The following is a 14,138-nucleotide window of genomic DNA, read 5'->3' on the forward strand; positions in this document are numbered from 1 at the left end:
CAGAAAATACAGCAAAATTCTTCTTCAAAATATAATCAATATCGTTATATAATCAAATACAATCTACGAAATACATACTCAAAATATAATAATCAGGTTGTGAACTGATAATTTATATTTCCAAAGACTGTTAATTTAATTTCCACTCAAACTCAATTGGAATGTATTAGCAGTGGACTTCACAGATATTTAAAGGGCATTCTGATGATCTCAGTCTTTAAATGGCAATCGATGACTTTTCAGTTTGATCAGCAGTAATGCATTAGACTGATACTTGAGAATATATTCACTAAAAGCCTAAACATTTCAGATGAATAAATTTATCTCCATTTTTCAGTCTTGTTTTTCTCCAGCTAATAAGGACATTTGATATTATACCATGTCGGCAGATATTTCTGAAATTAGTCTTCGTTGTCAGTCCTAGAAAACTTTTTTTAAACTGCACTTTTCAAATATTATTACCAAGTAAAAAAACACCCTAACTCATAAGTATCAAAGACAAATTTCCGTCTCATTAGAACAATGTTGTAATAACAATCTCACATAAACTTGTGGCATGTATTGTAATCTTCCTCATTACTTCCCATCTAATTCTAAAGTGTAGTGTCTCAGAACTAAGAGTATGAATATTTTAAACGGAAGTTCTGACAATTCTGGAAAGAAAGCTGGCAAGCTTTGTGGTGCACTTGTCTGTCATTCTCCATGGGAACACTCCTCCTTCAAATACACTTGAGAAGAAGTTAAGTTTCCTGGGGTTCTCTCTCAAGAAATGCCTACGTGTCCACAAAAACACAGTAGCATCCCTGAGATGTGGCAACCAGAGGAATGTTAAATGGTGATAGCACAGAAACACCATGCTGCTGTGCAATAAAGATCTATTTCCAGGTCAGATTTTTATAACAGCTTAATTGATATAATTCACATACAACTCACTATTTAAAGTGTATCATTCAATGACTTTTCATATATTCACAGGCCTGTGTAGCCATCGTCATAATTACTTTTTTGAACATTTTCATCACCATTAAAAAAAAAAAAACCAATTAGTAGTCATTCCCCGTTCCCCAAAAGTCTCCTAGCCACAGGCAACACAAATCTACTTTCTATCTCTATGGATTTGCCTATTCTGGATATTTCATATAAATGGAATCAAACAATATGTGACCTTTACAGCTCAGAGTTAAATAATAAAAACAACTAATTTTATTGAGAGTTTACAATGTGGCAGTCATTTAATACTCACAGTAATCCCATGAGGTGAGTACTGTTATTATCCCCACTTTAAGATGAGAAACCTGAGGCACAGAGAGGCTGAGCACCTGACCCAGTATCACAAAGAAGTTAGATGGAGAGGGTTTGAACCGACACAGTCTGGCTCAAGAGTGCATGCTTTTCACCAACTCTGCTACCCTAGAGTGCCCCTTGATTAGCTCCAGGAAAACTCCAACAGTAGAAAATAATGGAAACAAAGAGTCAGGCATGAAGAAAACAGTGAATTATAGCATTCCTCATAACTGGTAAAACAAGGAATTAAACTTAACTGCTTCCAATCTGAGCGATTTTATTAGCAAAAGTCCAGTCTAAGAGCCTTCTATGATCAGTAATAAACGTCATTGTTATTCATGAAAATAAAACTGCAACAAGTTTTTGAAAGGCAGTTGACCACTTCTGACATGATTGTGTCCCATTAAGTTCTTACTTTAGTAGTTGCATTTTAAGTTCATACCATTTCTCCAGACAATATTTCCCTTTGCCTTCTACTAAAATCAATAAACATTTATATATGTTAAAAATTTTGGAGCCATTTCTTTATCTAGGCCCAAGTACCTCAAAGGCTAGCAGGCAAAAAGTGAAAACAGACTTGCCACAACTTTCATCCATAGATGGAGAACATTCACCCAACGGGCAGAATAATGTTCTCCCCTCAAAAAGAAACTCACATTACAGTCATGTGACCTGGTAATAAGCCTTGCATTCTCGGAGGAAGTGATTCACAACATTTATGAACCTATGTTTTCTCACCTTTTCTATTTGCTTTGAAGAAAGCAACAGTCTTAACATTCTCTTTACTTTCTCTTTTCATAGGACAGATTTTGCATTTTTTAGTAAGCTGACTGGTTTTGGGTGCCAACTACATTAGTACCTTGTTCCACCTGCATATATTTTCTGAGGAATATTGCTTTCACAAGCCCATGCCAACTCTTTAAAAACTCACCTTTTAAGAATGACAATGTATTTAGGAAGCCAAAGGCATTAGATTTTTCTACTTCCTACCTTTTCCATATATCAGTCCTCTTTCACTTAAACTGTGTGCCCAAGGCTTTCAAACAAAGCTTCAATTTCCTCCTAATCATTTATCATGATCTCTTCCAGATAAGTAGGTTTAACAATCTAGCCATGCATGTAGACATTTTGGACTGCATTTAGACCATTTCTCTTTTCTTTCCCATTCCCCAACTTGTCAACCTCTCTTGCTTGTGCAACCTTCTTTTAACCACTTAGTCTCTCTTGTCTAAATAAGTAAATAAACAAAGAAAAGAAGGAATACAAAAGGAAAACCCTTAATCCTATAACAACTTGCCCTATCTTTCTCTTCTCAAACTTTTTGAGTTTATTATACTCATTCTACTTCCACATCTCACACTTTTTTACATTTTCTTTTATTTATTTAAAAACATTTCCCCAAGTTTATTAAGAAATAATTTTCAAATATAATTGTATTTTAAAGTATACAACATGTCACATTTATTTCTCAATCTACTATCCCAACTCAACTACAGAAGTTTCTCTAGTAGGTTACCACTGATCACCAGGTTGCTAGAGCAAAGAAACAGTTCTTAACCCCTACCTTACTGCATATGTCTACAGCATTCACACTAAATATAATTTCATTCCTCAAGTTCTCTATTTTAATTAACTTTCTTTCCTAGTTTAAAAACAACAATCACTACTCACAACTCTATTTTTTTGCTAAGATAGCAATCACCGTGCTAGGTGCTCACATGTATTAGTTCAGTAGTTTTTCACATGGCTGGTTGTTACCCATTAGTGGGTCGAAACAGCTTTTTAATACTTTTTTTTTTTTTTTTTAATTTGTCTGCGTTGGGTCTTCGTTGCTGTGCGCGGGCTTTTCTCTAGTTGTGGTGAGCGGGGGCTACCCTTCGTTGCGGTGCACGGGCTTCTCATTGCGGTGGCTTCTCTTGTTGTGGAGCACGGGCTCTAGGCAGGCGGGCCTCAGCAGTTGTGGCACATGGGCTCAGTAGTTGTGGCTCACTGGCTCTAGAGCACGGGCTCAGTAGTTGTGGCTCACGGGCTTAGCTGCTCCGCGGCATGTGGGATCTTCCCGGACCAGGGCTCGAACCTGTGTCCCCTGCATTGGCAGGCGGACTCTTAACCACTGCACCACCAGGGAAGCCCGAAACAGCTTTTTAAATAAATGAAATAAATTAGAATAGAAAATATCCAAATGTATTACACGTAGCAAGGTTACATACTATCCTGGGAAATTTATGGGTCTGCGTGAATAGTCACAATATAAAAGGTAGTTCTGGGACTTCCCTGGCGGAACAGTGGTTAAGACTCCGTGCTTCCAATGCAGGTGGCGCGGGTTCGATCCCTGGTCAGGGAACTAAGATCCCGCACGCCGCATGGCGTGGTCACAAAAAAAAAAAAAGGTAGTTCTTATTTTGGGTGACATCCAAAAAAGTTGGAAAGATGTTGCTTCTTATGTAATTCTCACAATCCTACCTATGAGGTCCATACAGCAATTTACACTTTTTAATAATGAAGAAGCTGAGGTATACAGAAGTTGTATAATTTGTCCAACATCAAACTGCTAGTGTGACAATCAAGAATAGCCTCTATTTCTCTCCTGAACTCCAAATATACAAATGATATCTGTATTTCTCTATGTGAATGTCCTAAAAGCAACTCAGTCTCAGTATTTGCTAAACCTGTATGTAATTTCCACACATTTTCTTATTTGCTCACCTTCTAGTGTTTTGCTCTTCCTCATCCAAGCAGCAATCCTCCTGTCTTAGATAAATCAACTGTTCATCATGTCATTACCATAACCCTCAGTCATGTCCTCACCATTTCTCTCCTAAACAACTGCAGCAGTGTCCTCCCATTACCTGTTATTATGTCCCCTCCAAACGCCTAATTCATTCTCTGCGTTGCTGGAAGTAATCTCCTTGAACTAAAAATCTAATTATTTAGGGCACACTCTCCCAAACCTGAAGAAAACTTTTAAACTCCAAATGCCATATATAATTTTCTAGACTGGACTTTTGTGTAGTTTTAGGCAATACTTTAAAAAATAGAACCTAACTGATATTTAAAGGATTTTTTAAAAATGAGTAAATGGTTGAAAGACCCAGATCAAAACTTCCTTACTTTTTGTTACTTCAAAGATACTAATAAGTTCATGTAAACAGATTCAAGGACAATCAAAAATGTCTTTCACTCAAGAACTATAGGTTGTCCAGCCAATAAATAGTGTTGTTTTCATAAATTTAAAAAAAACAACAACACTACATCCATATGTTGAGACTAATGAAATAGTTATTTTTGCCTTCACAGAATAGCACAAATTCATGGAATAGCAGTCATCAATACTGTTTCTAAATATGTATTAAAAAAATATATATGTATAAAACACAACTAAAATAAACTTTAATTTGCACTGGTTTCTAACTAAGAATCCAATGCTTTCCAATGTTTACGGCAGATTAAGGTAGGTCTATTGTGAATCAGTCATATATAGTCTGTAGATTATCTACTGTGACAAGTCTGAGCCCTTCAATCTACATGTTTAAACAAACTGTTGGCTGCCTTTGCACAGGCAGGTGGAAAGAATTTCTAGCTAGGTACTCACTAAGATGGGATCAAAGTTTTCGTAATACACTTCATGATACTATTTTAAATTAAAGAAAAATGAAGCTCAATTATTTCATTTTTCTAAAATATTAGTGTTCTTCATACACAGATCACTAATGCTGAAAATAAAACCAATAAAATAACGTTTAAAAGGGTTTCATGTTTCATTGATTTTTTGTGAGCAGGATTAAGTGTAACAGTTTTGTTGTAGTGTCTGTGTTATTGTTGATTCTTTCCTTTGCTTCTCAATTAAAACAAAAAAGAGCTGGTGGTTCAAAAGAAACTCATTTCTTTTCTCCACATGACTGTTGGGAAGATCCTAAGCAGGCCTGAATCAATAATTATGATGAATCCTTTTTACTTAAAAAAAAAAAAAAAACAACTTAGGTTGCTTTACCCATAAATACACACTTGGAAATAAAGAAATGTTTTAAAGAGATGCATTAGACAAAATATTCTATCAACTTTTCAACTATGACTCCTGCTTGGCCTGAACTGATAGTGGCAGACATGCCCTAAGGCGAAGCTGTGACAATAACATACAAAATAATAAAATGCTTAAACAAAGGAGGCAGAACCATTACGAAGAGTGCCCACTGGGGTTGAACAGAGAGCCTTTTTCTTTCAAAACACTCTTCAAAATATTGTACCCCAATTTATATCAATAGACAGCTGGATGGCTGGATGGCCAGATGGCCAGCTGGCTAAGAACTGGAACAAAAAACCGGAAAAAACTTTCTCTTCACATATTACCTTTCCTCCACCCAAGCCTCTGAAGTGTTCCCAGGATTCCATTTGAATATAAGCCATATTTTTGGCATACAGATTAAAAATCAAGATCACCATGTATGAGATAATGTATGTGAAAAGAACTATACCTATAAAATAACTATTAAGAGCTATTAAGAGCTATGCAAAAGTAAGACATTTTCATTATACATTTTAATAACCATAGTTTCAATACTCTGAACATTGTGTTGCTTTTTAAGTAAATTCACACTATAACCATCACATCCTATGTCACTTTTAGAAAATACTTATGGAACTACTTCCTCGAGTTCTTTCTTTAAAAAAAATAAAATTGGCACATTTTTCTCTCTATTGAAAGGGGGTTCTCATTTCCCTTTTTCCCATTTATGGGTTAGGATAAAAACACAAGTTGACATTTCTAACATAAAATGTTTCTCTTATCCTCTTCTTAAAAAAGGTTATTATAAATGGAGTCATAGGGACAATATCATTTGATATTTACTGATCTAATTTTATGCAATTAGAATTAAAATAATTGTTAATAAATGGAATAAATGTGTCCTCAAATATCTACAATATACTTAAAATAAAGTTGAATTTTAAAAATAAAATATTCTAATGGAATTAGACTTGCTATAACTGCTATTGTTCATTCTAAACACTTGCTAGAGTTCAGACAAACATATAACATTGTTTTCTTTGGTTGCAGTACTTTATAAATGGTTTTATTTTATCATTTACCAAACCTCTTTTGTTGAGTTATTCAAACTAACTTCTGCCAAGAACACTAGGAATTTGGTGATAGTGCTTCTTTTTGGAGAAAAACAACCCCTTTCCTCAGAAAATTGAAAATGTTTATCTTGGCACTAAAACCTTGTATTGAGCCTTCTGGAAAGTATTTTAAATTGTTGTTTTTAACCTAGACTCTGTGACTGAAACAGGAAAAGGTTCCGTAGCTCTGCACCAAAATACATATTTATAGGGTTGATTTTCTTTCTACACCAAAAATACTAGTTTGATGGCAGCAGTTTTCAAAGTATAATATCCTAGGACCATGCCTAACATTGGGCATTATCACTATATTCAAGACAATTTGTTTTTTAAACCTCAAAAACTTCTGATGTCTAAGAAATGCTAAATGTTGATCAAATATGCTATCTTTAAGTGCTATATTGGGAAGGACTGTTTCACTTAACAACCTGGTCTGTTAGGAATTTTCACACACACAAAACATTTTATTTGATACTGTACTTTCCTCCTGTGCATGCCAACAAAAGATATGTTTCTAAGTTTTTATCTTTTCTTTTACATTTCTCCTACTAGGTATGCTTTATCTTCAGATTATACAGCATAAAGATAAATCCTTGAACTTTTTGCAATACTGTCCTAATAATGTGTCTGAATACAATTAAGAAATCTTTGGAAATTGATGAAATGAAAGAGTCGTTGTTCTTAACTCCCCTACCACACCCCTAAATTGCTAGAATATACGAAAGAGACTACAGGAGTTGTAAGGTGTATATGAAAGTATATTATAAATGGTAGGTCATACAATTTCACAAAGACCCCCAGATAGCTGCAACAATTTTTCAGTCACTAATAACTGACATAGAATACTATGCACTCCATCATGAATACGTCCTTCCCACCTTAAAAACTTCATCCATTTTTTTCCTTCTAACAGCTTGTCTGTCCTTTACAAGAAAAATTACAGCACCATCATCATTTTATATTTGCATATAACATTTTTTATAGTTAAAGGAAGTTCAAATTATATCATTGTGCTTATCAAGTATTTATTAGAATGTTCTGACAGGAAATTAGTTGTTTAAACATTCTGCTATGGTTGAACTGCCTTATTTAGGTTAAACAAAAAAAGATAAAGATATCTACTAAATATATCTTACTAAAATCCATAACTGTCATGTCAATCAAGTGCTAATTTTAATTTTAAAAGCCTAGAACTTCCTGCTGTGATTGAATTCTGCCTATAACCAGAAAAATCAAGAAAGAGTCTATTCAAATGAGTGTAATAAGAGTGAAACAAATAGGAATTACTGGTATTACAGAAAATGACGATAATGAAGGAGTGGGCTCTTCCTAATCAAAAATCCAACTCCCATACTGTTGTGTTTGTATGACAATGACAGGCACCACTTTTAGTGGCATTAAAATTCTGAGCCATCCTAACACTCCCCCACATTCCTCAGAGTCTCAGTATCAATGAAAAATGCAACTCTGACATAATGGACTAACTTAATATTTTACAGACAGTGATTAGCATGCTAGGTTACGTTCGTAAAAGACTTAGATTAAGCCCTACCATCACTTTTTTCTCATTTAAATTGAAAATGTTGATTGTTTGATAAGGTGAGCGAAGAATATCTAAAATCAGGTCCACAAAAAACAGAAATTCACCTTTCAAGATCTGAGAACTATTAATTTACATATTCAGCTTTCCAAGATGAACTTATAAGCATAGTGTGAAAAATCACATCTTCCTTCCCTCTCTTTCTCTATTCACTAAGGAGCAGTGACTTTTCTCTAACCACTCTAGAAAACAAAACAAAGCAAACAAAAATTCAGGTCACTTGTGGGGCATAATAATTTAGAAGACACTTTAGTTACACGGTTGATTTAAAAATTACAAAGGAAGAGTATTTTTTTCTATTAAAATAAATAGGTATAACAGAACATACCTGAAAAAGAACATGTACATGGCAGCTGTGATGCAGAATAAAAGGACCTATAACAAGGAGAAAATACGTTACTTACAAAAGAACACTGACATCACCATTTGTGTGTCTTAGAAAGCAAAATACCCACTATTAAATCTTGTACCTGAAACAATTAAAAGATGTACGAAACTAGTCATACACATATCACATTCTCTACCTTTCAAATAAGTCATATCAAGGCAATAATAAGTCTGTATATTTATGCACACATATAAATAAATAAAATTATAAACATTATACAATATGTTGTGTGTACATATATATATAATACTATATATATATATACATATATAACACTATATATATATATGTATATAGGCTGGGTAGAGGGTAACAGGGTTCAAAAAGGAATAGCCAATTTAAAAAATTATATCTAAGAATTCCTCAAGAAGCAAGTAACCTAAGAACAGAGACAATGGCTTTTAAATAGTGAAGTCAGCAAAAAAATCATAAAACTTATTAACTATTATATCAAGATGACCAGACTTTTAAAATATAAAACACAGTCCAGTTGTCAACCAATTGTAATCAATAAGAAAAGCTCCTAAAAATATGATCATCCTGTATGGGATATAGACTCCCTATAAAAAAATTAATTCCTCTAAAAGCAAGCATCAGAACACACAATAAATCTGGATTAAAGAAGCTCCCCTAGAACATGTCATACGAAACACAAAGTATATTACTAAGATGTCTATGGAAAGAATCCAAACCCAAGTCCTGACCAAAAGCTTAGTTATGCCAACAAAGTGGATCTCCATAAAATTGTTTTAAATCAGTAAAACGGAAGTTGTAAACTGTGTTCTTATGTTAACAATAAGAGTGTAAATTAAACACAAGGATTGTCAGTGGCCTCACATCATAGACAAATGACAAATGAACTATCTTCAACTATTAAAGACTGACCACAAGGAACCATGAAAACAAAAATGGTACAAAATAGTGTTTAGCTATTTCCAACACAATTGCTAGTTGACTTAAGGAAAGAAAGTATAACAGTTTTGCTATTACAAATTGAGCTTGATAGGTTTGCCACCTTGGCTTAAGATAAGCATTATAAATACAATCTGAATGACTTAGAAATATATAAACCTACCAACCCAAAAGAGGATGGGCATCACACCGCAACTACTAAGCCTGCGCTCTAGAGCCCGTGAGTCACAACTACTGAGCCCGCGTGCCACAACTACGGAAGCCTGCGTGCCTAGAGCCCATGCTCCCAACAAGAGACGCCACCGCAATGAGAAGCCCACGCACCGCAATGAAGAGTAGCCCCTGCTCGCCACAACTAGAGAAAGCCCGCGTGCAGCAACAAAGACCCAAGGCAACCATCAATAAATGAATTTATTTTTAAAAATCTAAAAAACATGCACACACTCTCCTCCTCTCCTCTCTCCTTCTTTTCCTCTCCCACTCTCTCATGCCTTCAAAAATACCCTATCTATGATGCATAAGGTTCATATCACTATTTTTGAAAATGTAACTTAAAGCATAAGGAATAATTTTCAGTTATTGACTAATCAATTATAAAGTCCAAGTGAGTTTGTTTACTGGCTATAATTTGCCAGCCAGTGCTCCAGATCACAAAACTCAGTTTTTATTTCCCTCTCCTTGAAACCCCTTTGGGCAATGCCAACCTTCCCAATTTTTCAATGTTTCATTCTTTCCCTGCACTAGTCATTATTCCCCTCGCAGACTCCACTCACAAACCTCTCTAGAAGTGTCCCACAAATCTTTCCCACACTACTTTCTCCAAAGAAAACTTCCAAAGTCTCTTTCCCTCAAAAAATGTTGCTATGCTCTATCCTCATATGCTAAACCTATCTTTGCTCATATTAAACTAATGATTATCTTTACAAATAATACAGTTGAAACCGGGAAAGAGCATAATGTTTAAAAAACTCAAGCTCTAGAATAAGGCAAATACAGGTTTGAATCTAATTTTATGTGACTTTTGATGCTTTATATAATTTCCCTAAGCCTTAGATCCCTAATTTCTAAAATGAGTATATCACCTCACTTTGAATTGTTGGGAAGATTAAATGAGACGATGCTGCAAAGTGTCAGGCATTCAGCAGATTGTTTTTATTTTGTTTTGTTATTCATGGAAGTAATCTAGATATAAAAACCTCATCCAGAGACAGAAGCTTGGAAAAAAGTTTGTTTTTAAACAGGTAGGCCTTTTGAAATCTCTCAAATTACCAATATTTGGAGAATACAGAGCGGAGATTTAAGATATGAAAATCTGTGCAAGCAGGGGGAAACATGTAAGGGATATTAAAGTACAATTGATCAACTCATTCAAGAAATATTTACTGAACACATACTATGTGCCAGGCACTATTCTAAAACTTACAACAGTATACAAAATGGACAAAGTCCTTGCCCTCCTGGAACTTACCTTCTGGTGAGGTAAGAGAAGATATTGAAATAGTATGTCAGACAGTGATGAGTTTTGGAGCAAAACAAAGCAGGATAAGGAAATAAAATGCAGGAGAGTAGGGGTGGTTGTTTTATACAAAGTGATCAAGGAAGCACAGACTTGTTAGTAGAGACACTGAGGAGATGAGGGATAAACGAGGGGACCATATCAACAGAACCAATGGAAAATTTTTGAATTTTATTCAGAAAGATGGTCAGTATTATGTCAAAGATGCTAAAGAAAGGGTTTCATTTTTAGTAACATACAGTTTTCAAAGCTTTTTAAATTAATTGTGCTAATTTCTTAAACATTGTAACTTCAACAGAGTGCTTTTCCAAATAAATGTAAATCTGCAATTAAATAATGAAGAAGATTTTCTCTGTGTTTCAAATTATAGAATTTTAGAGCTAAAACGACCTTCAGATAATATATTTTTTCATATTAGGAAACTTCGATCCTTAGAAGGTAAGTGATATATCCATGTTCTACCCTGCTAGTTGTATCTTGCATTTCCTCTATTAAACAAATATTGGTCAAATGTTTACTCTGTACCTGCTCCATAAAGAAGCTATTTAAATACAATTCTAACCCTTAAGGAACTTACAGAATACTGCTCCACTGTCTAATTCTGTAGCTACTCTTTATATGTGTGGCTACTTAAAAATTTTTATAGCTTTATTGATGTATAATTGACATATTTAATGTATACAGTTTTGTTAGTTTTGACATAGGTATATATCTGTAAAATCATCAACATAATCAAGATAATGAACATATCCATCACACCCCAAAAGTTCTTAATAGCATTTCCATATTATTATTTTAATACTTGTAGAATCTGTAGTGATGTCACCTCTCTCATTCCCAATACTGGCCGTTTGTATTCTATTTTCTTGATTAATCTGAGTATAGATTTATTAACTGTATTGATTTTATCAAAGAATGAGCTTTTGTTTAATTGATTTTCTCTATTTTTCTGTTTTCTACCTCATTGATTTCAATTTAATCTTTACTAATTCCTTTTTTCTGTTTGCTTTGGTTTTGCTTTCCTAGTTTCTTTTTTTTTTTTTTTAATTAATTAATTAATTTATTTATTTATTTATGGCTGTGTTGGGTCTTCGTTTCTGTGCGAGGGCTTTCTCTAGTTGCGGCAAGCGGGGGCCACTCTTCATCTCGGTGCGCGGGCCTCTCACTATCGCGGCCTCTCTTGTTGCAAAGCACAGGCTCCAGACGCGCAGGCTCAGTAATTGTGGCTCACGGGCCCAGTTGCTCCGCGGCATGTGGGATCTTCCCAGACCAGGGCTCGAACCCGTGTCCCCTGCATTGGCAGGCAGATTCTCAACCACTGCGCCACCAGGGAAGCCCTCCTAGTTTCTTAAAGGTAGGAATTTAGGCCATTGGTTTAAGATTTTTTTCTTTTTCGATATAGATGTACAATGTTATAAATTTCTCCCTAGATCTGCGTGTACGTGTGTCCTAATTTTAATAAGTTGGGAATTCATTTTTGTTCCATTCAAAATACTTTCTAATTTTTGATTTTGCTCCCTTCTATGATCCATGACTTAATTAGAAGTGTGTTATTTGGCTTGCAAATACTTCGGGATTTTCAGCTATCTTTTTGTTGTTACTGACTTATTTATTCTATTATGGTCAGAAAATACTTTATATATATGACTTGATTATTTCCAGATTTATCAAAACTTACTTTATGTCCCAGAATATGTTCCATATGTTTGGTAAATAGCCCATGTACATTTTTTTTTAAATGTGAATTCAACTGTTGCTGGGCAGAGGGTCAAGCTGCTTGACAGTGTTGTTCCAATCTTCTAAATCTTTATTGATTTGTCTACTTGTTCAATCAATTATTGAGAGAAGTTATCAAAATATCCTGCTGTATTTATGGAGGTATCTCCACAATCTCTCCTCACAGTTCTATCAGTTTTTCCTTGGCGTATTTTGAAGCTCTGCTACTAGGGACATAAACATTTAGAATTATATCTTCTTTATCATGCTGAAATTACCTTCTTTATCTCTGATGATAGTCTTTAATCTGAAATCTATTTTACCTGACAGTAACTTCTGATTCCTGTTAGTTTTCCATTCTTTTACTTTTAACTGATTTGGTATTTATATTTGAAGTTCACTGCCTGTAGGCATCATATTGTTGTTTCTTGCTTTTTTATCGTATCTGAAAATCTCCACCTCTTCATTTGGCATATTTAGATTGTTTACATTTAATGTGATTATTGGTAAGTTCAGAATTAAATCTATCATCTTGCTATTTATTTTTCTATAGTTTCTTGTTTTTTTTTCTTCCCTTCTGCCTTTTTTGAATCAACTCAGTTTTTTTAAGGATTCCATCTTCTCTCCATTGTTGGCGTCTTTGTTTAAAGGGTTTATAGTAAACATCTTTAAATTGATACAGTCTCCACTCAAGTGATATTATACCACTAAACATACAATATGGACTGTTACAATAGTATACTTCCATTTCTCCCCCACCCCGACTTCTGTGCTATTGTTGTCACCTAGTATACTTTTATCTATATTATGAAACCACTATATTTTAAACATTTTTTCTTAAAAATGTATGTCTAAAAAAGTTTTGACCTTGTTTTGAAAGCTATTTTTGCTGGGTATCAATTTCTAGGTTGATGGATCATTTTATTTCAGTATTTGGCTCAATGAGTACCACTTCAAATGTCTTCTTACAATTTGATTATGAGGTGCCTTGGAGTACTCTTCTTCATGTTTCTTTTAAAAGGGTTTCATTAAGTTTCTTGGATCTGTGGGTTTATAATTTCCATCAAATTTGAAATTTTTTCAACCATAATTACATCAAATATATTTTCTTCTCTCTCCCCTTCCCCTTTGGGAACTCCAATTAATATATAGTAGGTCACCTGAAGTTGTCCCACAACTCACTAATGCTCTCTTTATTTTGTAAAAAAATATTCTCTTTATTCTGTGTGCTTCATTTTGGATCATTTCTATTATTAGGTCTTCAAGTTCACTAATATTTTCTTCTATAATGTATATGTCATTAATGCCACCCAGTACATTTTCCATCTTACACACTGTAATTATCATCGTTAGAAGTTTGATTTGGATTTTTTCCCCATTTTCCATGTCTCTAACTCTTCTGAAACTATGGAATTCACTTGTAACAACGCTTTTTTAATGTCCTTGCCTGCTAATTCTAACAGCTTTGTCAGTTTTGATTTAGTTTTAACTGACTGATTATCTCCTCCTTATGGGTCAAATTTTCTTGTTTCTTATTGCATGCCTGGTAATTTTTATTGGATATCAGACATTCTGAATTTTACCTTGGTGGATGCTGGATATTTTTG

At 34.2% G+C, this 14,138-nt stretch overlaps 1 protein-coding gene across 5 annotated transcripts in view; it reads right to left on the reverse strand.

The window, feature by feature from the left end:
- Window positions 1-14,138, reverse strand: part of TMEM135 (transmembrane protein 135) — a 251,260-nt gene that overhangs the window by 65,729 nt on the left and 171,393 nt on the right. For all 5 annotated transcript variants that reach the window (XM_082410211.1, XM_082410212.1, XM_082410213.1 and 2 more), the window contains one exon: window positions 8,328-8,374. In XM_082410211.1, coding sequence (XP_082266337.1) covers window positions 8,328-8,374 — 47 coding nt within the window. The remainder of the gene's footprint in view (window positions 1-8,327; window positions 8,375-14,138) is intronic.

This window comes from Balaenoptera physalus (genome assembly GCF_965194825.1).
Source record: "Balaenoptera physalus genome assembly, chromosome: 10".
Classification (NCBI taxonomy): domain Eukaryota; kingdom Metazoa; phylum Chordata; class Mammalia; order Artiodactyla; family Balaenopteridae; genus Balaenoptera; species Balaenoptera physalus.